We start from the raw sequence: 24879 nt of genomic DNA, 5'->3' as shown, positions 1-24879 counted from the left end.
AAGAAAAGAGAAAGTTGGATGATCATGATTAATCAATTAGTTAGTTGAATTGATAGCATAAGTTATTCTGTACACACATCGAAGAGAAGTGTTGGTTACCTACCTACTTGAGATAGAATCAAACGATAAGTTATTGCTTTGTTTCATGATATCCAGTCCATTTGCCATCTTGAGTTGCATTTGTGTGCTGTCAGATTGAGTGTTTACAGTGAGAACAACAATAATCAGTGAAGAACACACCTGTGTGAGCTTGCACTTGATTGTGAAGGCCATCACCAACCATGTCATTGTTCAAATATAATTGACACCACTTTAATCAAATAGTCATAATATTTATCTTAGCTTATCTTATCTTTGTGTTATTTGTTAGTAGCTCTTATCTTTTCTTGAGGACATGGCTGAAATTCTTTCTTCATGAACATGTACTTTGCTCCTTTCCTTGACTTATGATGCGTTCAAAAGTGTGTGCGCGGTAATGCAGGTGTAGACCAAAGTGAACAGGAAACCAAACTGTAATGGCTGTTTCAGTATAAATCAGATGTATGCATGCCGTCTCAAAAGAACATGATATACCATACCAAAATAACTTCCTCTGGAAATCTAATTGTAGCAGCAGAAGCACAAGCAGCCTTTTCTTAATGTGGCCTACCTTGGTTGTGTTGGCTGCAAGGCTATTGCTATAGATGTTTCGTTGAGAGATAGGCCAGACACCTTTTCATATGAAGGACACCGTAAATGGAAACCAGCACTGGTTTTTCTCTCACCCTCTTTTTTGGGTCTCCTCACAACAACCTTCTCGTGGTAGGTCACACGTTGAAGCAAAACGTTGACCATGCTCTGCATCTGTTTTTGCAATTACCTCTCTCTAAAGGGGAGAGATTTTATTGAAACTAATTGCACGTCTCTCCGGGGAGCCAAATCGTCTGAATGCCAGGCTATGAAAATACACTGAGTCGTCATTGTAATTAGATGTGAGGGAGGAGGGAGGGAGGGGGAGGGGACTGACATCACTCCTGTCTGTGGTATTGAGTTACTGCCTGTGAGAAACACTTGCCATGAAGCCCAAGGAAAGGCAAGTCAGCCTTGTGTCTTCCACCCCGTGTAGATACGTTAACATGAAATGAGTTACCTATGGCTTTTAACCACTTAAAAACCCTCTATTCTAAGTAAAACGGACATGAGTTGCAACTTGCAACTGTACTTGGACTGCTTCTTTTCCCATCCCTACACCATATCTCTATATCCAAAAATAGCGCATCTACAAGCTCAAAACGTCTCGTGAGCTTGTAGATCCGCTATTTTTGGCATGGCCGAGAATAGGCATGCAGGGGTTCAAGTAAAGAGTCTGAGTAATAATACATTTTGTTGCAGCAAATTTGACTTGAACTCTTTTGCTTTTTGAGGAGCATAGGTCATTCATGAACTTTCTCCAGTTGGTTCGGTGTTGGGTGACCTCTGAGTAGTAGCAAAGGTGGAAAATAATTGGGTCTCAATCTGGTATTTGACACTTATACAGTGGTGTAGGATTAAAAAATACTAGATGTATTTTAGTCCAGCCTGTGACATCTGCTTAGAAATGACTAGTTGAACTTGAAGAAGAAACTCATTACATTGTGTTTCCATGTAGCAGCAAACCATCTCTACAGGATGATTTCAATTGTTTGTTTTTGTTTATTTTGCTTCTGCAGGGAAAGACAAGAGCAGTTGGTGGGATATCGAAAAAGAGGTCCTAAACCCAAGCACCTACTGGTTCAGGTAAGGAAATCCTCTAGATATCACCACGTGGCCATTCTTGTGTCTTCAGCATTTCTATTTCTATGCATTATTCTCTCATTCATATTCCCAGGGTGTAATATGGAATGAATGTTTATATTTTAGTGTTTCAAGAAGCCTACCTTTTTGCTACCATATTAATTGGGTCATCTCTTTGTGGGATGTATAACATTTTGTACATATTTAACGCAGTTGGCAAATAGATTGTATTTCAAACGCATTTTTGGCAGCATTGCTATTCCCCTGACTCCTTTTCCACATTAGTGGAGAGGCTTCTTTAAATAGTAGGATCCCCCCCCCCCCCTTTGTTGTAGGATACATTTGCTTACTGTACCATGTAAAATATGACAATATATAGACTACCAAAACCAAATATAGTGACGCTAAGCCGTATTTATTTCTATAGGTAGCAATCCCCTGAGCTACCAGTTGTGGCTGAATGACCGTGAACAGTACATGTAGCGCATCAATCACAAATCCAAAAGGCCAGGGGGAACCCCTCAGAGGACTGTTTGTTCCTCTCAGGAGGGTGTTGGTGGTAGCACATGGGATAAAGTCAGTGATGGGACACAAAGCAGCCAGTGGCATTCCTCTGTGCTGAGGTCACAGCCACAGGGCCCACTTTGAAATGTCACACTTATGGCTGTGCCAGTGGCTGAAAGGGACGCACACTAACTGTATAGGAGGGCAATGTGCGCATGGATGAATGCCCCTGGAATACACAGTATAAGCCCCCTTTTCCATACCAACCAACGTTTCTTGAATACTTCTCACGGGCCCCCACTGGGCTACTTTTGTTCCAACGTTGGCAGATCGATAAATAACTGAAGGCTTATTTTGGTTGCTAAGTTGGCGTGTATCGCCGTCTTACCAGGACAGGGCCTTGAATTGAACATTGGAGATATTAAATTGGAGATCCATCATTATGGCTTATAGGTCCTGGCTGCAACCTATCGTTGTTTAATTTTTAGAATCAATTGAAATATATTGTATATTCCATGTAAACAAATACATCTTTCAACGATCATTTATAACAATATTGGACATTTTGTGTCTCAGGTCCCGTCCTTCGCAAGGCGATCCAGCATTCTGTCTGACCTTCACGAAGTGTCTATGGGAGAAGAAGACTGCCAGAAGGCCAGCCCAAACCAGACAGCGGATTCCCTGACCCAACAGTACCAGATGAACAGCAAGAAGCACCACCAATACCAGCCTCTGTGCAAGGAGCGTGAGGCTGAGCAGCAGACCAACGGCAAGAAGAAGTTCTACTACCAGCTCAACAGCAAGAAACATCACCACTACCAGCCAGACCTAAAGATGTACGAGCCTCCGTTCCCCAAGCCCAGAGAGGTGGCTAATAACCAGGGCTGGAACCTTCCTCCAGCACTGCAGCAAAAATGGGTCAGAGACAAAGATTCAGGTTGTCTGACCAAGGTCAAGGATATTACAATGGAGCTGAAGAAGCTACCAGCAGACCTCAATGGCCACATTGAACCTGAGCAAACAAAGAACCCTGCTAAACAGGAGGCTCAACCACTGCCCAATGGTGTCAGCAGCAACAAGCTTAAAATAGTCAAGAACAAAAACAAGAATGGACGGATTGTAATTGTCATGAGCAAGTACATGGAGAATGGAATGCAGGCGGCTAGGATTAAGAATGGAGATTCTGAAACTGCTGACAAGTCGCCACCGGAAAACGACAGCAGTATGGAGAACCACCTTGAAAAGATGAAGCTTGTCAAGAAACTAGGCCTTGTCAATGGGTTTGTTAAAAACCCCAATGACAAACCAAATATTCCTCATTCTGGATATAATGGAAATTGCCCTATAGAGAAGGAGCATTCTCCTAAATTGGATCCAACTGTGACAGAACAGGATAAACGTTCAGAGGTCGGGTGTCAAAAGCAGCTCCCAGTGAATCAGCATTTAGATCTGAAAACAAAGCCTAATCTGGTCTCTGTGCCTTTGGATACGGACGTTTCTTCCCTGCTGGCGCCTAAAGGAACCCAGGCGGTGTATAGGGCACTCAAACGGCGCCTCTCTGAAGCAGACAATGAGGACCGTGGGGATGGTAAACGCTTTCTGAGCTCCAGGAGTATCAGTGCACCTAACGCAGTGTCTTCACCCCCACCAAGCATCAGCTTAGACCTAAATGGATACCAGAGCCAGCATGGACCACAGGACTATGCGTATGCTGACCAAGTGGAGCCCATGGACTTGAGTGTCGTCAAGTCCAAACCTGAGACTGTAGCACCCACTGTGACCCGGACTGAAACGCTAACACAAGATGAAACGCAAAAACGGCCCGAAACGCACGAAAAAGCTGAGACGCAAGTGCAGAATGAAATGCATACGGTTGATCAAGATGAAAACGTGGAGGAAGTGGTGTCTTCTGACACAAAACAGGCAAAGGAGGAGACATTTCCTGTTTTCAAGCCTTTCCTTGGGAATATAATCATCACAGACATTACCACAAATTGCCTCACGGTTACATTTAAGGAATATGTAACGATATAGTGAAGATGATCCCAACGCAGCAACGTCTGTGTGAAGTTGAAGAAAATGTATATGGATTATATTGATATTTTCTGCTGCTTGAATGTACAAAAGGAGCCCTTGTTGGTTTTCCAGAATTAATTCTGTTTGAAAACCTTATTCCGCATATGCTATTATTTCTTATACGCTCTGGCTGTTATTATTCTTGAGATTTAATCGTGTGCAGTATCTAATTTCAGCTATTTCAAATTGAGTTTAAAAAACTAATTAGAAAATGTTAATTGACCAGTAGTGTCAGGGCTCATCGAAGAAGCACTTAATGTTGTGTGTAAATAATCTCTCACTTTTTCTATGGATCTAGATCCGTTTTGATTTATACTTAACTGTCAACACCTCAGAAAATGGGTAAAATGTGTATATTGAAGTTATGTAAGGAAGAGAAATTATACTGAAAAATGGTAAATTACACTGTGCGTGTGTGTGTGTGTGTGTGTGTGTGTGTGTGTGTGTGTGTGTGTGTGAGAGAGAGAGAGAGAGTGAGGGAAGAGAGAACAGATGCACAAATTTAATCTAGTATGTATTTGCATTCTATAGTAGGACAGGTTCTTGTCATTAGACTTGCTTACACAAGCAAATAAGTAAATGAAAAGCCTGATTGTACGACTGTCGTACTTGTTGGGACGATCTGGAATTTCCCAGATTCATTGTACCATGGAGTATAAACTAGGGGGAGAAAAACGGTATGTCATTTAGATTTTTCAAATGAATGATTATCAGTGATAGCTGTTCAACGTTTGGGATTTCTCTTGGTCAAGATTCCTGAAGACCTGATATTGAGCACAAGACAGAAAGGAATGCAACCATTGCCTCTGAAATATTAATCACGTTGCCCACAACACAATTAACAGAGTTTGAAATACTTTAGTATAAGCTTACTGTCCCATCTCTTCCATCCTGAAAACGTGTCATTGTAATTTAAATGTATTGATTTCTGCTTATCTCTGTTATTATTGAACAGTGTAAATGTATTATCTCAATTAGACCCTCCAAGATGGGGAGATTACATGCCATTTGATTTCGTGAGAAGTGTATGACTTTAATTTTGTTTTCTTTTTTCATAAGAAAGAATATGCTAGGTGTCAAAAATGGAACTTTGTAATATCCTTTGTGCTAATGTGCAAGACAGCTGTAATGCAAGCACACATTGGGCCTAATCAAACCTGTTAATGTCACACAGCTTCTTCTTAATGTACCGTTTTTCTGATGTTATTTTTTTAGACCTAAATGTGGTCTGGAGATGGATTTTATTTGCTCTTTAAGAAGGTGATCTGAGGCACTTTGATTGTGTTTTGTGTTCAGACTACATTGAAAAGCTTCTCGAGATAAGTTTTGCAATAAAAAAAAAACGTTTGCAATAAGTAGTGGTTTAATGCACAGCTACACCTTTACAATACTTAATCATACATACCTGCCTCATACAAAATGCAGAACCTGCACATGACACGGGATTTTAATAGGGTATTAAACCGGCTTCTCAGAAAAAAAGTTTCGACAGGGTCATACCGAAGAGACTGGTTACTAGTTGCCAAAGGCACATGCCCTGTTATGGATTAGGGGTTGAGTACATTGTGATGGTCATTCGGGATCCTACCGACATCGCAAAGTCGGCATCTTCCTGGCTTAAAGATGCAGTAAGTGATTTTATTTTTGTTACAATAAGTGTTAAATACAGTAGCTCTATTCTAGCAATCTTTGCCTTGGTGTGGTGTGTGTGTGCGCAGCCTGATCTGGTTTAGTCATTGGGGGAGATGCGAGGAGGCTATGCACGGATTTTGGGGTTTTCCAGTTGTCTATGCACGGAATGACACTCCGTGCAATGTGAGATCGGGTTGGTATGCGACATGTCTCCTTGTGTCTCTCCAACTCAGAATAAAACATTTTCAGGCCGGCCCAACCTGAAAAATTGTCTCTCCGAGTTGATTGTCTCCCCCCAATCAGGAGAGACTACTATCTACAGGATACAATTAAGTTGGAAGTAATGCACAAAGAAATTGGCAGACAAAATTGAAAATGGAACACTATAAAATTGGAAATGATAAATGGGTACCCTCTCCTGAGTCCTGATAGGATGAAATTGGCAACCCTTTCTGAAAATGTAGACTGTTCACTGTTTATTAAAGGGATAAGCTGCAGAGACCTGTTATTGAACCAACGCTATATTGTTTTAACTATCTTTTCAGACGAAACTATAGCTCCTGTAGGCTGTCAAGACCAACAATTTCGCTAGATTAAACCATCGCATGTGAAAACGTTGGCTGTTTGTAACTTATAGGCTACTGACAGCCTATACTGACATTCTACATGTATTTATTTTATTCCCCAATAACCCAAAGCCACTAAAGTGCTACAATGTAGCCTACGACAATGCAAGAGATCTTGTGATTTAGATAATAGGCTACTTGTTCCTGCAAAGAATTTGGACAAATTGTCTGATTGTCTGCATTGTTTGCTCAGACGTATACTAAAACATCAGCGATCATTAATATATAGGTTAAGCCGCCAGGGTAACAGGTTGTGCAGTGAAGTCTATACTTGTTTGATTGTTCAACAATGTTTGCTGAACTATAAAAGGCAAATAGACCTAAGGCTATGATATATCACGAGACCTTGAAGCCGACCTTGGGCAATATGAAGTTATGAGGAATAACAGCAGTCACCTTACATGCAGTTCTCAAACTCAGGTCGGTGGGTCAGTCTGCTGTTAAACGCGTCACTTGACTTGTTGTGAGAAGCATTTGAAGCTGTCTGTGGGATCAACACTGAAATGCGACATTGCCGAAATGCCGACATAGGCCTATATAGCTTTACATTCTGAAATGAGAAACATAACTGCATGCTATAGATCTCTATTGGACGATAGCTTATATAGCAGTGGTTTTCAACCCTTTTCATATCATTTATTCGGCATTTGAGCCACGGACCACCATTTGATGTGATTTAGTCTCTCAGACCCAAGACTTTTGTTATTTTGTTATAATTGGATACGATTTTGTCCACAATGCCATGCTGTAGTGTATTGGCTATTAGGAGAGATAACAGGCCAACGTTGATCAAAATAACAATTCTAACATTTTTTTTGATGTTTAGCAATACGTAAACTCTTGAGAGTGTAAAATGAAACCAAATGGACCCGTAAGCGTCTATTTGGTTTCATTTTACACTCTCAAGAGTTCAAGATCTATAAGAGTCCATTTGGTTATACCAACTCTCCATCATTTAGCTGAGGACCACCTGGAACCCCCCCAAGGACCACTGGTGGTCCCCGGACCACTGGTTGAGAACCACTGGCAGTGTCCCTGTTATGCCTACAGCCAGGCCTACAAGGCGTTTGCAACCTGAGCATTGAAGATGGCGGAGAGGAGACCTATATAGTTTCATTCTTTAATTAATTATTTCTCATCTTTCACGTTAATCCTTTTTTTTGGCTTATAGCCTATAGGCAACATTTATGTGACTATTGCATGTGGCGACATGCAGGCAGTCATTTAACACTGGCTTAATGAAATAAGAAGACCATTTCTCAATGGGATTTAAAAAGCTAACCAACCAAGCCATTTTTTCGGGGAGGAATAGGATAGAATATACCAGTGAACATATTGGCCTATAACATTTTCTTATCAATTGTAGGCTATCTATTCCCCCAAGACCTTGTCAATAACCACAAACATAATGAAACATTCTAAAAGATCTTGTCACTGTTTCGGTTTAAAGACATGATATATAAGGTCGCATTAATAGATTTAACAAGTATAGCCTAAACTCCGTGCCGCGTAGGCTATAGGAAATGATTAGTCTGACAAAAAAGCAGAAGTATAGAATGCAAAGATTGTCCACAAATGCATTTCAAAACTCTTATTGTAGGCTAGACTAATGACAGGCTAGCAGCCCGATCGCTGCTATGTGGTTGGAGCTCTCGACCATTTTCTCTGCTGTAGAATCAAAGTGCTTTCGGTCGGTGCGTTAATGTGAGATCCGCAGAGAAAATGGCTGTCCTCTCGATCCAGTTTCTTTTCAACCGTGCCTCTCTGAAACGCCTTCGGGAGCTGCACTATAGACACATTACAGTGTTTGTTGCTAATGTTTCAAATTGTGGGGAAATTACAATATCCTATGAGGCGACATGATTCCCAATTCGTTATTATTATCATTTTCATTTGCACGCATGGGTCGCTCAACGGCAAACATGAACAAACGACAGAAATTGTCATAGTAGCCTAACTTTCGTTCTGAAAATAGGTTTATCCCGCCATTATCAATCAATCAACTTTATATGTGGAAACTCAGGGGTCCATTAAAAAACAAACAACAAGAAAACAAGAAAAAAACACTATACATAGGCTACATAAAAAACACCCCTATACCATAAAAACATCAGCTATTACAAGAGACAATCATACCAGTGTTTCCAGAAAGTAGACCGATATCTTGTAACACTGAGACTGCAGGTTAAACGGCAGCATAATAATGCAATTCAGTTGACACATAAATGTGTACATCAGGTTTCTCAAAAGGGCATGTTGACCACCACATTGCAGAACAACTCACTTGCACTGCACCACCTTGGGTTTCTCAATAGTACACGCATGCAATCATTATGCAACCTGAAGCTTATAGCCTACATTATGATCTGAATTATTGATCATAATAAAGGTAATGATTAATAGCCTTTTAATGCATTGAAACATATATGCGTGTAGGCCAAACTGTAAATGCTTGTTTCTTTCTCTACCCATATCAGTTTAATTTGTTGCGTGTGTATGGACTATGGACTAACGTACTTAATAATAATAATAATGATAATAATAATAATAATAATAATAATAATAATAATAATAATAATAATAATAATAATAATAATAATAATTACAATAATGTGTTGTTGGTTTCATCAAAGTCCTAAAACACCACAACACCGACACACAGCTACATTAGCTGACACATCAAGTTGACGCTGCGGTTGGAAAGTGTGTTGTGCGTAGGCCTACCCATAAGTACGGATATATTGTAGGCCTACATACTGTATAGGTTACTGTGTAGTTTGCCTAGTCCTAGTCCGGTTTACAGTTAAGCAGTCAGACTTTGCCTCGGTTGTTTTCCAACATGGAACTGTTGCTTTGAAATAACGTAAACACACGATAGTTTAACCTAATAGGCCTAACATTTCGTCCTTCTGGTTAGCATAGGCTTATGCTTTAAATAAAAATACACGACTTCAGATGACTGCATTAAGTGCATTCATCGACGACATAAAAGGCCAACGGTTAATGTAATCATTCACGTCAAATTGATTCCCCTACCAAGATGGATACGGGAGGACCAAATAGAGTTCTCAAAGTGGCGTCTGGGGACCCCCAGGGGTCCTTGGGGGTCTTATAGAGCTTTTAGATCTGCTATTTTTTGTGACAATTCTGAACAATTTTGAATACTTTTGAAATAATATTTTAAGACAAATCTTGTAGTATGGGGTTCCCTGGCACTAAATATTTTCAGATGGGGGGTCCGTGGCCAAATACACATTCATTTGGGGGTCCTTGACATAAAACAACCACTTAAACCCCAGCATCCTTGTGGGCTTTTGCTGAAAATAGCAGATCGACAAGCTCGCAACAGTGCTATGCGTTTGTGAGCTTGTTGATTGGCTATTTTCAGCGACAGCTTTCCCCACAATAACAGAAAACGGAAAAGATAAGGTACTAGTATTGAGCCCTGAGGGACTCCGGTTACCCATACGGGGTTTAAGTGGTTAAAAAACCACCTGTCTTCCCTGGAAGTCTCGGCAGTTAGAATCCCTGGCGGTTGCCCAGATACAAGCCAACCAATAATGTTGTACCAGGTCCACCGCCGCTCCCTCATACTGGAGCTGCGCTGCTGCACTGCAGCGCGGAGAGACCAATCATAGCGTCCACTCTCACTGCCGCCGACTCCCGAGGCGCAGCCCTCATCACCATCGCGGTACATTTTATTATAGCCTAGTGTAATTCTTTTGTTTATGGAAAAATACTGTGGGGAAATTCAGAAAATGCATGCCTCTACATTTCTTTCCTCTGACATCAAGGCGGCGCTGAATAATGTGGACCACAAAAGGAAACAAACAAGTCCACAGGACTTTTTTGTGTTATCCTTTTAGCTCAAATGTCTGACTGTACCCCGTGCTGTTTACGTTTCTGTCTAATGGAGTATTCAATCAATCAATCAATCAATCAATCAATCAATCAATCAATCAATCAATCAATCAAAAAGCAACATCAACTGAGAAAACATCAGGCCTATTAAAAAAGGCCTCTGCTTTATCTATACAGCATGAAAATAATTACCATTAATTTACACAGGTCCTTTGATATTTGGGATTATCCTTTTTTTGTATTATCATTATTATTATTATTTGTATTATTATTATTATTATTATTATTATTATTATTATTATTAAATCAATTAACTTAATTTAAAACCTATCTTAAATTAGAAACAAATGTTTTAAATAATGGATTGGATTGGCATTAAATGTGTCAGACCTACACTGTAGCCTATAGCCTGTTATACAGTGGGCATGTTGGATATGCCGGTGTTTAATGAGCCTATATCTTTACATCGTGAGACAAGAAAACGTATTTTTAAGACAATTTTCTTTCTTAAAACAAAAGCCTATATTTTATTGAGTGATTGAATGCATGGGGGCTCCACAGGAATTAAATATACCATATTTATATTTGAAAATAACAGGCCAAAAAATAAAAGAAAAAAATAAATGACCGCATTGCTCTAGTCTAGAAAAATCATTACCATTCCAAAGTTCAAGAACTACATTGTTGTGTTTAAAGTATAGGCTATATATTGAATAAACAGGTATCAGAATAGCCTATACTCTATGTATAACAAGGGAGCGAGTTTGCTGCAATGTAAATGTTTAAATTAACTTGCTTCTCAAACCTTTCTTTCAGTGCAATCTCAATTGTGTGCTATAGCTATTATATTTTTGCGAATCACTGGATGTGTCATGGCTTATGGGCATCCATATCCTATATCATATGATATGGCAAGGGACATTTTTCTCACAAAAAGTAAAGCGATATTGGCGCGCACCTCACAGCCCATGGCTATTCAGCCGATACACCAATAAAATAAAGAAACTGTGTTTAAAAATGTTGGTGTGAATAGGCTACCTGAACAGTGAACAGTAAATTATTAGAAATGGGAAATTAGGCTAGAGGACTTATACGATTTTCCTTTTTTATATTTATTATTATGTAATAATTGATTGTATCATTTACGGCGTGTTCATATATATGCTAATTCATTGACATCCCATGTTCTGTCTGCCAAAACAACGGTGGAAATCTGAAATGTAGCCTACAATTTAAAGCAGTAGTTCTGATTTCACCCCAAAAATTACACACCCCATGAATGAAGCCTTTGAAATCATGGAGATGTTTTTGTTTTTGTCGCATTCCTTAGCCAATCTGACCGGGTCATGACCGGGAGCCTCCGCTGGTCATCCGGAATAGGACAAAAACAAAAAAGTAATCCATGAATTCAAAGCTTCATCTGGTGTGTAATTGATAGAGAATAAATCATGTTTTGGGTGAACTACTCCTTTAAGAACTTTATCATATCTTGTATTACTTTTAATTATTTAGCGAGACGCAGTTCGTCCCAAAATACTTAACTATCTTAGACGTTATATTAATATATAGTTAATATTAGGCTACACTATATTTACATTGACCCTATCATTTATAGGATCTTCCTCTGATACTTGATTTTGTTCGAAATTGTAGGCTATTTCTGTGATTTGATTTGAATAATCTCCTCCTAATTGCTTTTAGCACCGTGCGTATAAAACAGCAAGAGCCTGGATTATGATTTGTAAACAAAAGTGATTTATGTCATGTTAGGTCGGGATTGATAAATAGGCTATACTTGTCACATTCCAGGCAGGGATGATATTTCTTTATTGGTTAAACATGTTTCCCTCGTTGTGATAGATTTTTGCTAGACCCACCCCACGTGTCTGTAGGCGGGCGTTCAGGTTAAAATGACACTTTATAATTTAAATCAACGTATGAGCGTTTTGCGGCTATTTGGCCGATTGCCAAGTTAGGAAAAAAAAACATATGTATGTATTTTTATAAGGCAATTATCTTATTATTATAGGCTGGATTAACCTTTTGTGGTCATTGCTTTGTTGAATAGAAAACAACACTAACCTATGCATGCTGATCGTCCTGATAAAAACAAAGTAAATTCATAAATAAACAAACGAATAAATACATACAATTATAAACATAATAAAAATAATAACAATAATAATGATAGGTAGGCTAACCGCTAAAGCAAAGGAGGAAGAGACCACACAGGCAGACTATGCCTTATTACATCTGTTTAATTGGGCGGTATCAGAGAGACAGCTAATAGGCCCATAGATAACATGCAGCATTTAGACCTTTGCATCCCTGCCTGTGATGCGGGTTTTCCCCACAAACACGTATTTTAGTCCACGTTAAAAACCTGTAACGGGTGTGAAAGCCTATATAGGCCTAAAATCAAATATGCCTGTACTTTCTCAAAGGTCATAGGATAGGCTAGGCCTATTTGTGCTGTCCCAACATTTAGAATGAAGGCTACCATGGAGCGCTATTTCGGTTTAATTTATGTATCCCGTAGCTTCCGCTAATAGCTATTCATTATAATACATTTACACACACAGTTTTGCCCTGAATGAATGCGACCTTAATCAACCTATCATGTAGCCAAATATTTGTAATAAATTGCGGCTGTTTAAAACCATGCCGTCTAGATTTAGATTAGCCAAGTCCTTGACATTTGTGATCCAAATGTCGTTTTGAAGGTTAATCTATTCTATACCACACGGACTATACAGGGTTTGAGATGAGTGGTTTCAAATGTGAGTCATAAACAAATAGCCTACCTATTTAGCCTGCATGGTGCTTTCTGCCCTTGTCTAAGAATTGATTTATGTGAAGTGAAATGTATGCTCGCTGTCTTTTTTCACACAGGTGTGGGATTTCCTGAAATATCATAGTGACATTAATAAAACCCGACAAGGCTGGTCTAATGTGTAAACCTCTGCCAACCCTCTCGATTTAGCTGATAAAGACAAAACTAATGGTGATTTTATTTGCCGTTTCTCTCTTCGTTTAAAGCAGACAGGTCTCATATTTTCAAAAGCCACTCTTTGCGTGACGGAAAACGTCACATGCGCTCTTTAGTCTTTTTGACGACGGCTTGTTTTGGAAAACCTCCGAAATATTGCGCGAAATCGAACCACCGCGCGAAACAAGCCACCATTTTCCTCCACAGTCCGTCGGCGGTGGCTCCTCCTCCTCACTTAGCAACTCGGAGCACGTAGCAACGGCAGAGCCAATGAGCATCCCGCAAACGGTTCCACCGACTGCGGTTCCCTAGCAACGCGGTAAAAAATGTGATGACGTCGTCTCGGTCCAAGAGTATTATGGTCTGTCGGGAATTCAGTCAGCGAACTGAGAGCAGTGTTGCCATGTCGGCTTATTATAAGTGACTTTGGGCTTCTTTTTCTGTAAAGTTGTAAATATTTGTAGTTTGTGGGTTGTGGCTTTTTGGGCTTGTTTCTAAACTGTAGTTGCGTATTTGGGCTTGCATCCAAATGTTTCAACTATTATTCAAACCAGTGGTTCCCAAATATTTTCATGAAAATGTTGTGTGGCAGGGACTGGAGCATTTGTGTTGTAGAAAGAATGTTTCAAACACAAAAAAAATCCATATATCCCACATTTTAAGGCAAGAGTTTTTGAAAATAGCAGATCTACAAGCTCACAACGTGTCACACCACAAGGCATTGTGAGCTTGTACTGTAGATTGGCTATTTTCAAATAGCCGATGGATATTATTTTTGATATTTAGCATCCCTTTGCATAGTATTGTAGCCTACTTTTCTGTGTTCTGTTTTTTTTTTGCAAACTGCTAAATAAAGTATTCAATCAATATAGGTTTGTGGCCTAGTTGCTTCTAGTGCTTGTGGCCTAGTTGCTTCTTTTGGGCTTGTTTTCCTAGACCCGGTTGCGTGTTTCTCTCGCGAAACCTGGCAACACTGGAATTCAGTCAGCGAGCTGAGAGTAAGAAGGGGGCTGGAGAGAAAAAGATCTTTCCAGCAGCCAGACAGCCCAGCTAGCGTTCAGCAGGCTAACGGTAGTCAACATGGAGCTGTCTGCCGTCGGGGAGCGGGTGTTCGCCGCAGAATCCATCATCAAACGGCGCATCAGGAGGGTAAGGAGTGCGAGATGGATCAGATCGCACCGTTTTGCTGTATTTAACGCACCACCAGCACCACCAACCACACTTTGCCTGCTAACCAAGTGTTGTGTTTCTATTTCCGATGGCATGTATTATAGGGTCGAGTGGAATATCTAGTGAAATGGAAGGGCTGGTCTCCCAAGTAAGTCCGCTTACATTATTATTCTATCTCATTTACATATAACCCGCGGACGTCGCATTTTATGTGTCTGGGGGCATTCTGTCTGTATTTCGTTAGCTCGCTAAAGGCTAGCAAAGGTTTGTGGATTAGTGGCAAAGTCATTGCAGCACGCTGGAAATGGGTTAGCTTGCGAGCTAATGCTGCTAGGGCCGTTGAGGTAGTGTGTGTGTGTGCGTGTGTGTGTGGCCGAGTCCGCTTGTTTTTCCAGTGCATCGACCAGTGGACCGTGAAACAACTCTTGATGTTTCTCTTCTATAGATACAGCACCTGGGAACCCGAGGAGAACATCCTGGACTCGCGTCTCTTCGTCGCCTTCGAGGAGAGGTGAGATCGGACGAATGGCCTTTGCAGGCGGACGACAAAATATTAAATGCGTGTCTCTCTCCTTTTGACACTAATTTTTACCATGGGTGTGTTTTGATCATTTCGTAGGGAGCGCGAAAGGGAACTGTACGGGCCCAAGAAGAGAGGACCAAAACCCAAGACGTTCTTGCTCAAGGTACGTTTTAGGCGACATAATGCATTGACAAGTCGTTACTATTATAGGAGCGACTTTCTGTATAAATATACATAAATCTAATGTTCACCCAATAATTTCAATCACTCATTCGGGTTACTTATACACTATGATCTTGTTCACTTCACGCACCTGCAAATTGACAACGGTTCATTCATGCTCCATTAAATGTTCCTTGCATGAACGTGCTTCGTTATGCTAATCAATCTTACCTATTCAACATTGTGTGTATTTCGGTCTTTGTCTGTCAAATCTGACCGATGGCTGTTGGCACTCATCAAAAGCTTATTAGGAATAACGTATGGTCTTAAATAGCCTTTATCCCGTGAAGGGATGCTCTGTTAATGTCCTGTTCATTTTGTAAATGGGTATTCTTTTAATTGAAATTTGTCGTGCTGAAACTGCACTAAAATAGATCCCATTGTTGCAATACCAGACGTGAACTAAACGGAATAAATATGTAGATTGTTAAGTGCTCCCAGTTGTCCATGAGAAGGTGTATTTATAGTTGTTTTAATTAACAAGAAATGTCATACCAGAATCTTTTTAGGAAAGCTGCTGTAGAAAAGGTGGACTGTCATGAACCCTTCACCCTTTTTATACACATTTGGTTTCTTAGCAGTATTCTAATAATCTTTAAACTCAAAGGTGGTTATGACCTTCATTCTTTAGGATCTGCAGTTAATTACCAATTAAGTGAACAACATGACAAATGCAGTATACCTGTCAATTATTTGTAATTTGTCTAATTATTATATATTTTTTCCCCTCATGTAGGCAGAGGCTAAAGCTAAAGCCAAGTCTTATGAGTTCAGGAGTGAGGCAGTCAGAGGGCTGCGTAACACATACTCCAGTCCAGAGACAGTTGTCACCCCCAGGGCCAGAGAAGGCCTCAGAGCTGTTCCTCCTACCATCTTCCCACCCAGCACCGTCAACCGCGGTGAGAGCGTACGCGTTCGCCCTCCAGAGTCGGCCCGCGACCAGCAAACGGGCCCAGATGGATTCATTCACATGCCCAAAAAGAGAGGGCCAAAGCCTAAGCTCCGTTTCAAGGACACCGCCACCAGACCTCCAGTCTCTGACGCGCCTAGCAAGAGGAGAGCGGAGGAGCTCGTGAGTTACAGCCCCCACAAAGTGGCCAAGCTTCACGGGGACGAAGATAGGGGCTCGGCAATGAGGCTGATCAAACTAGGCCACAGACACCAGGAGAACCACGGTTACAGACATAAGCAGCATCACCACCACTCTCAGAACAGGGCCATCTCCCTCGGAAGCTCACACCAGCAGCGTTATGCAGACCGCGGCCTGCAGCAACACAGAACGGGCTCAGAGACACACAGGGCTAAAGACGGCTCCAATTACCTAGTGCCTGCACATTTCAAACACCAGTCCAAAATGAACCAAGGTCAGTCCAACGACTTTTGTCAAACGGGAAAGCCTTGCTTCTTGGACAGACCCTCCCCAACCCGACTCATCAGTGACATGGACGAAGTGACGTGGAGGCCATCCCGTAGCAACATGGAGAAGGTCCTGGTTACAGATGTGACGACCAATTTCTTGACCGTCACGATCAAGGAGAGCAGCACTTCTCAAGGGTTCTTCAAAGACAAAAGATGATTTATTTCATTTCAACGTGTCACTTTCTTTTCTTTTTTTTTTATAGCTTGTACCATAATCATTTTGATGTCTAAAGAATATAGTGTGATTAAACATAACAGCTTTGTATCTAATGTATAAAGGAAAATTACAGAATGTGTATATATTATATTATAAATCTGGACATCTATTTAATGTGTTGACCAAATTAAATGAAGTCAATTAACATTCATTGGTTGAAATGCAATGGTTGCAACTTGCATGTTTCATTTGCTGCAAATAGTTACCTTTTTGTACAGAGCTTGTGGATGCTACTGGTCAGTTTTCAAGTGTCAAATGTCAGAAAATACTTATTTACAAAATAATGTAGTTATACATTGTAAAGTTGACAGTTGAATTGGAGCATTATCGATTTTGGAAATTCAAAAGACAAATTGGCAACGGTCAGACTATATTATGCCTTATTGATAATATTATTGCGCTATTCCCATTAAAACAAAGGTTTAGCCTACTTGTCTCCCATTTAATTTGAAGTTTCTCAAGCACTTTTTCGTCTAACGATTAATCAGTCTGACTGAGTCCGTGTTATAGGACAGTCCGTTATGCGTTCTTTGTTCTACCTTTTTAACTCGAAAAGAAAATAGTAAACCAATATTCAAGACCCGTTCCGCGTTTTTCTATAGGTGCACATTTCTACATTAATACAGTAGGCCTATTTTTTATAGATAACTTTCTTGATGTAACAAGATAATCACTGATGTTAATTTGCTTTCAAGACATTTTTCATTAAAACATTTTGAAATCCTATCATTTTCCTGTCATGATTTATTTATGTATTAGAGAAACAAAAAAAGCCGTATGGCAGCCTATATTTCAGGCCTCATGGTTGCGTGGCGAGACCCACGTTTGGCCGGACAGTTGAGTAGCAGCCTAGCTTTTAGCATGTAGGCTATAAACGCTTATTTAGCATATTGATATATTCAATGCAAGTTCAGATCTTTTGTTTATAATTTGGGTTTGGTAATTCCTCAGTGGATTTAGTTTTTTAAATCGTAAAAGGCTAATGGAGGATGACCACTGCCCCAGTTGGCTAGTGGCTATATCTTTGCTGCATGAGGGCATCTATGAGCAACCTGATAAAAGAGATGATTGAACGTACATTTAGATCTATGCAGTTTCACTTTATTTTTTTGCCTTCGCTCTGATCTGATTTCAGAGCATAGGCTATAGCTCATGATTCAATACTGAAAAGGCAAGTACAAATGGGATTGGTTGGACTATTTAGCCTGGGACCAGACGAATCTGCCAGTGTAAAAAACACATGCATTGATTGAGCTGATAGACGGCAGCTCAAAAATAAAGTGAAACACTGTAGATCTAAATGTGCGGAAATTTCTATCGGAAAACATTTGAGAGCGGCCATGGAATCAAATATTATGAACAAATAAAAGTCACTACAACCATATGGGTTTAAGCTGGTTCACATTTACACAGTGTAGTGCTTAATGAAAACTAACTCGTTAGCCTGCCATCCTGATCCCACCATTTCCAACATAGGCTGGATTATCTTATTAATAGCCAACTATTACTTTGTCTTCAGTCTTCCATATGTGTATAGGCCTATTGCACTACATCGATATTCACAGATTTCAATCTGTTGCGTTGCACGCACAAAACATCTTATTTTGTTACGTCTATTAGAAGTCCAAATTATGCTAAGACAATTAATTAACTAATTTCATAGATCAGTCGTGTCTGTGCCCGTTCATGTCTATTATTTGGTTTTAGTTATGGCTAAACAAACAAACATAAATGCCGACGGATGTCTTATATAGGCCTATTCAGTTGATCGCCACAACTGTTGATTTGCCTCAATAGACCAATCACTGGGATTTCTTTAATACATATCCGGCCCATAGACTGAACATTTGATCATTCATTTCATTGGATTTAGTTCGTTTTAGTCATTTAATTGTCTTATGTGAAAAAGAAAAGAAAAAGAAAATACCCCTGAATGTAGCGACCTTACAGCTCACAGTCATGTTTACCTTATACAAATGCATAGGCCTATGTTTAGAAACAGACTGATTTAATAAATTAACTCTATAATGGCCCTTTAAGCCTGTATAGGCCTATAGCCTAGAGGCCAATTCTTGTTGAACTGAAGGAACAGCGAACTGTCAGGACTCTGGAGGTTGGGTTGGGGACACAACTTCACAACGATCCAAACTTCACCATCGTAGATTGAGATTCTCCCTCTTCAATTACCGCATGAATTCAGAAGTGTCATTAGGCCAGTGCGGTTCTCAAACTTTTTCATGCAAGGACCCCCACAATGATATGTGTTTGGCTGACACCCCATCTCAAAAATAGCAGATCTACAAGGTCATAGTGCAGGCAGCACTCGGTGCCGCGCTATGAGCTTGTAGGCTATAGCCAAAGTATAAAATATGGTTAAAGTGGTTAAAATGATTGTGACGCAGCTAAATTAGTTAATATAGCGTCACTGACGCTATACTAACTAATTTAGCTGGGGACCCCTGATACCCCCCAAGGACCCCTGGAGGTCCCCGGACCAGTCTGGGCATGGCTTTTCTGTATTCACGTCTAAAAAGATACAAACACCACAGGCTCGGCACTCGTGCATTTACGTTTATTCAGGGTTTACACTTTTGTATAATTTCCCATATATAGGCCTAAAATAAATCATTTATATGACACAAGATTAAAAACAATCTAAAGTATAAGTAAGCTTTCTGCAATAAGCATATTATGCATGCATGGACATTTGCTTGTCCAACACCATTGTTTCTACTAAATGGCCATGGTGCATACTAGGCCTAATTTATGCTCCGTAGTATGACATATTGACGGTGTCGCGCGTCAAATCTAGCCGATTTACGCAACACGTTGTTGTGGGCTTGCAGATCGGCTATTTTTGGCACGCGACACCGTCGTATAGAAATATAAATCAGGTTTTAGAAAGTAAAGAGGGGAAGTAATCTGACACAATATTCACTCTGTAAAAACAATTAATGTTGTCAATGTTGAATGATTGTTGTCATCACCGAGGTCATCGCAGGCCAAGTCATTCTCCTGTGGAAAGAAAAGGGGGGGGGGGGGGGATCAGTCTTTGTACCTCCATCCATTGCACTTTTTTCGAATTGTTGCTAAAACGTTGTTCCAAAGAATAAGCAATCAAAATAACCTAAATGTAGTTACAATAAATACAAATGTTTGTGTGTGCTGCATGTGTGATAGGAGAGAGAGAGAGAGAGAGAGAGAGAGAGAGAGAGCATGGAGTTTGACCGTGTGTGTGTGTGTGTGTGTGTGTGTGTGTGTGTGTGTGTGTGTGTGTGTGTGTGTGTGAGTGACACACATGATCATTTTGACATTCTGTTAGATAATATCCTGTACTGAGTGGAGAGTATAGTGACCTATATGTATTTTGTCGTCACTAGACTGGGTATCCATAGTTCCTGTCACAGCGTGGATAGCAGTGTGGGTTCAACCAGTGTTCAAGATTGGTCTCCTGGGCCCTCTGATCCAGAGCCTGCATGTGGAGCATATGTTCCTAAAGAGAGAGAGAGAGAGAGAGAGAGAGAGAGAGAGAGAGAGAGAGAGAGAGAGAGATGGTAAGGGACAGAGGGAACTCTATAGTGACATTCTGAGCGTTAACCCAAAATAGGGACACCAAGGTTCAAGGTTGTACTTTATTGTTACATCTTGTGTACAGGTACATAAGAGTACAACTTATTTTGGTCTGGCTTCCTTCAGACAATGCAGCAGCATAGGTAATAACAATAGAATAATGATGAAAACGTAAAAGATTTAAAGAAAGAGAGTGCAAAAAGAGCAAAAAGAGAATGAAAAAGAGCATCATCAAATCAAATGTACATGTGCATAAAAATAAAGAAAAAACTTGGTATGTTGTATACACCACCAGCATTGTTTTCTTCAGTAGCTGCCACCTAACTTTGTGTAAACAACTTCACAGTATATTCTATATACAGCGGATTAGGTACAGTAGGTGCAGTTCAGGCATAGTAGTGCAAGAAAAGGATGGGTGGCAGCTTAGCATTTCCCTTTGCCCTGGTTCGATCTGGTTCTTGTCAGTGAAAGTGAAAGTGGATATTCACTGTAACAATCAGAGATGGAGGATATGGAAAGAGGTAAAGAAACAGGGGTGAAGGTGTGAATTTGATCATTGAAGTTAAAACACCCGATACAATAAAGAAATGGATGTGAACTAGCGCGGAAGAAAAATGTGCTGTATTGCAACATTTGAGGTGCAGAATGGTATAGGGCAATTTCCCATTTTTACAGAAACAGTGGGTATCATATTCAGAAGTGAGTAGATGTTAAGAGAATGTACAGCATACAATAACTTGTACAGTAGTTATAAGCAGGTATATTTCACCCAATTCTCCCATAAGTCCTGCTATTCTAATCCATTAGAGTTTAAAACAACAACATTGTAATAATTCCTCTTAAATCCAAAATAAGTCATCTCAGAAAGGTGTTGCCCAGTAAAATTCTGAGTGTTCATTTAACTCTGAGAGTTAAATGAACACAGGACTTTACTATGTACACTCTTCAGCTCTGATAGTGTATCTGTGTTCTTTGCACTTTAAACCGTACCCTCATTGGCTCATCAGGGTGGCCGGCTTTCCTTGGCCTCTCTTGCCTCTTGCTGCGGAGAAGTTGCTTGGCAAAGCTTTCCTTGATGATTGGGTTAGCATCTTGTAGAGATATGGGGGAAAAAAATACATTTTTTTACTGCAATCGTTTTCTGCTTAAATCTGTGGACTTTAACGTTAAAAAAAAGAAGATTATTCACATGTTGGAACCATTCAGCAGCAGTCATTTTCCCACCCGTGTGTACAGTATGTGAGGAATTTATGCAGCCTTCTTGATCCAGGCCTGATGTGCTTTCTATTCATGACCTGGCTTGTTTGTTCAGCTTTCACCAAATTTATGTAGCACATAGCACCAATTTGTAAGGTGCACATCGTCTATCATTTGTCCGTGTTAATTAAGACCTTGTCTATCAATTACTGTTGTGAATGCTGTTTGGAAAGCATTTTATTTGTTAAATGGACATTGAGGATTTTCCTGTGTGTTCATTTATCCGGTAGTAACTCTGAGAGAGTATACAAATGTTTGGTTACATGAGTACACTCTCAGTATTTTACTGTGTAAACATAATCCCATGTATGTACACCTCTGTCTGTCAGGGATGCATAGGCTTTAGGGGTGGACGGGGTGACCGGCTGTGGCCGTGGTGATTTGTTTAGCCAGTCCATGTATGTCTGTTTATTCCACAGAGTTAGTCCCAGGGGACTTGCCCTCACACACGGTGCACGTATGTACACACAGTCACACACACGCACGCACGCACGCACGCACGCACGCACACACACACACACACGCACGCACGCACACACACACACACACACACACACACACACACACACACACACACACACACACACACACACACACACACACACACGCACACGCACTTGCACACGCACAAATACATGCATGCACAGAGGTCTCAGCCGAGCGAGGACTCTCTGTCTCTGTCTCTCTCTTCTACACAGTATTGCATTAGGAGGCAGGGTTTTGAGGGGAAGGCAACAAAGTGCCCATTCATCCTCCCCTCTCCCCAGGGAGCATGGCCCATGAAGCACGTGACCCCAGGCAGACCAGAGCTGGCTCACTCTTCCTCTCTGCCAGAGGGAGCTTCTGTGAAAATGAACCAGGCTCTGTCAACACAAGGCCAGTGGTACAGCTGCCTCTTACTCACAGCGACGTGGCAAAACATGAACACATTCAACATACTTAAGCTAGTCAGAGATTATTGTTTCGTTTATTTTTTTCTTTCCTTTTTCTTTTTCAAATATCCACATTTTCTAAGGGAGTTTTTTACTTGCAATGCATATTCATTCCATGGGGGAATGTCTGGACTGAAATAAAAGGAATGAAATGCATAAGCATCAAGCATGTAAGTTGTGATATGTATGTTAATAAATGAAAATGTTTAATTCATTTCATTTAATGATAGTTAAGTTTGTTGTTTCAATATATACATAATATGGTCACTGTTTAACATCAAATTAGATACTTAATTTCAGAACAGATAAAATTACCATTTTGTTGTTAGTCAAAATTCACAATGTTTTACAGGCATGTTTTTATTTCTTTGCAAAGCAAATCACATGTAAAACTATAAGCAAAAAATAATAATTCAGTTTAATCTGCGAATAGATTAATTCCATTTCAAAATGCACAATCCAAAATCGTCCCATCTTTCTGCCTTAAATATAGTCTTACCTGTGTAGATGGCCAACAGAACCACACAAAGGAAAAACACGACAAACTTCTTCATGTTCACTTCACTTCTCTTGTCCTGGCTCTTCTGCTCTGAGGTTCTGCTCAGAAAGGGGTTAAGTTAAGATTCCCTCCTACGTCACCCAAAAAGTCATCTACACCTATTGCTATTACTGGTGGTTACATAATCGATTCAATGCCAAAGATGAAATAATTCAGCTCATTATAAATACTTATACCTAATGTTTTACTTTAAAGCTGCAACCCGGAACTTATTTAGAATAATAAAACGTAATTTTAAACCAATCTATAGGCCTATATTAATAGAATATTATATAACTAGCAGCACATCTGCAGTGGGTGGTCTCTCTACTCTTCTTAGTGTGAGGCGGGGTTAATGTGTAGACCCTGGTGTCGGGTAGAACGCCGACTGGTTGACAAGTAGTACTGCCTCAAGCTCATAAGTGCGATATCTCTCCGACCAGTCCGGAATTCCGTCTCGGTACGTAGTGGTAGAAACTCGTTATGTGCTACAAATCTCGAGTAGGCATGGTTCATCGCTCAGTTCGGGCTTGCGGTGGACATTATTGTCAAAATTCTATTTTTGCAAAAAATGGACCATTACAGTTACAGGTCTAGGGGTCCATTTGGTTCCATTTGTACACTCTCAGGAGTTAAGGGGGTCCTTGGAAGTAAAACGTTTGAGAACCACTGTCCTAGTGCACTCCTGTGCCATAGTGACAGTGTCATACCGTAGCAAATCAGTGTCATATAGCCTACATATTCTGAAGAAAAATGGAGACTGATATTCAGTAATTGGGAACATTATAAAATATAGAACATTAAGAACATTATAATGTTATTTAAAAACAAAATCTAATATTTGCCACGTACAACGACAAGTCTCGCCACGGACACATTTGTCCGTGTATGTATTGACATATTGATTGATGACCCCTGGGACATAGATTCACGGATTTCATTAAGACAGGGGTCTTCAACGTTGTCAGGCCAAGGACCCCCTAGCTAAGAGAGAGATGAAGCAGGGACCCCCTCTATATTGTATAAAATTGAGTTTCAGATACACTTTTGCAGCTCTTTTTTCCCTCTACATATATCTCTTTGCCAAAAATAGCAGATCTACAAGCTCACAACGCCTCACAGCGCAAGGCCTTGTGAGCTTGTAGATCTGCTAGTTTTGGCTAAAGTTCTCCTCAGAACAGGGATACTAGGGTTCAAGTGGTTAATGTAAAACAAAATAATCATATCACACAAAGATTTGGGGGACCCCCTGTAGTAACTCTGAGGACCCCCTAGGGGTCCCGGGCCCCCTGTTGAAGACCCCTGCATTAAGAAGCATCACGGCAACTACGATGTTGACCACTAGATGGCGACCAAAGCCACATTATCATGTTTTGGGTTTCCCTTTCTGAAGTGGCCGTCCAAAGCAGAGCTAGTCTGGCTGCCTGCCACAGCTAAATGTATACTAAATTAGAGATATTAGTATATTTTTGTATTGCCTTTTGATACAATCCTGATTCCATGTTAACGTTTTGACGACATATTTAAATCTAGTTAACTTTATTTTTTTAAAGGGGGGCTATTATCCACGACCATTATCCACGATTTTAAA

The 24879-nt window shown here is 40.3% G+C and overlaps 3 protein-coding genes across 4 annotated transcripts; 2 read left to right on the top strand and 1 right to left on the bottom strand.

Annotated features, from left to right (window-relative positions):
• Positions 1-1055: 1055 nt before the first annotated feature.
• On the top strand, positions 1056-5677 carry LOC311055633 (E3 SUMO-protein ligase CBX4-like; the record flags this gene model as incomplete). The annotated part of the gene is made up of 3 exons (XM_084071882.1): positions 1056-1072; positions 1689-1755; positions 2833-5677. 3 exons carry the CDS (start codon positions 1056-1058, stop codon positions 4288-4290), a joined length of 1542 nt encoding a protein of 513 aa, XP_083928008.1. The 3' UTR covers positions 4291-5677.
• An 8765-nt stretch (positions 5678-14442) lies between these two features.
• Positions 14443-17717, top strand: cbx8b (chromobox homolog 8b). Its single transcript, XM_084081121.1, has 5 exons — positions 14443-14589; positions 14715-14758; positions 15056-15121; positions 15230-15296; positions 16092-17717. The coding sequence occupies exons 1-5, from the start codon at positions 14521-14523 to the stop codon at positions 16929-16931; spliced, it is 1086 nt and encodes a 361-aa protein (XP_083937247.1). The 5' UTR covers positions 14443-14520; the 3' UTR covers positions 16932-17717.
• A 1830-nt stretch (positions 17718-19547) lies between these two features.
• cUnh17orf67 (chromosome Un C17orf67 homolog) lies at positions 19548-23363 on the bottom strand. 2 transcript variants are annotated; one of them, XM_084083836.1, is made up of 4 exons: positions 23250-23363; positions 21552-21652; positions 20348-20484; positions 19548-20006 (listed from the first exon to the last, which is right to left on the bottom strand). In XM_084083836.1, the coding sequence occupies exons 1-3, from the start codon at positions 23302-23304 to the stop codon at positions 20368-20370; spliced, it is 273 nt and encodes a 90-aa protein (XP_083939962.1). In that variant the 5' UTR covers positions 23305-23363; the 3' UTR covers positions 19548-20006; positions 20348-20367. The 2 variants fall into 2 exon arrangements, with proteins under 2 accessions (XP_083939962.1, XP_083939963.1); XM_084083837.1 differs by having other exon boundaries at positions 19548-20003.
• Between the last annotated feature and the right edge of the window lie 1516 nt (positions 23364-24879).

The sequence above is a fragment of the Gymnoscopelus microlampas genome, assembly GCF_963454915.1.
Source record: "Gymnoscopelus microlampas genome assembly, chromosome: 2".
Classification (NCBI taxonomy): Eukaryota; Metazoa; Chordata; class Actinopteri; order Myctophiformes; family Myctophidae; genus Gymnoscopelus; species Gymnoscopelus microlampas.
The sequence above is the reverse complement of the archived record's forward strand: the minus strand, read 5'-3'. Positions and strand labels throughout refer to the sequence as shown.

Excerpts from the sequence above, each read along its gene's own strand:
- cbx8b (XM_084081121.1), top strand. The coding sequence starts at position 14,521 with ATGGAGCTGTCTGCCGTCGGGGAGCGGGTGTTCGCCGCAGAATCCATC. Across the intron at positions 15,122-15,229 it reads TTCGTCGCCTTCGAGGAGAG|GGAGCGCGAAAGGGAACTGT; the intron begins GTGAGATCGGAC and ends ATCATTTCGTAG. Across the intron at positions 15,297-16,091 it reads CCAAGACGTTCTTGCTCAAG|GCAGAGGCTAAAGCTAAAGC; the intron begins GTACGTTTTAGG and ends CCCCTCATGTAG.
- cUnh17orf67 (XM_084083836.1), bottom strand. The coding sequence starts at position 23,304 with ATGAAGAAGTTTGTCGTGTTTTTCCTTTGTGTGGTTCTGTTGGCCATC. Across the intron at positions 21,653-23,249 it reads TCTGTTGGCCATCTACACAG|ATGCTAACCCAATCATCAAG; the intron begins GTAAGACTATAT and ends TATCTCTACAAG. Across the intron at positions 20,485-21,551 it reads ACCCTGATGAGCCAATGAGG|GAACATATGCTCCACATGCA; the intron begins GTACGGTTTAAA and ends CTCTCTCTTTAG.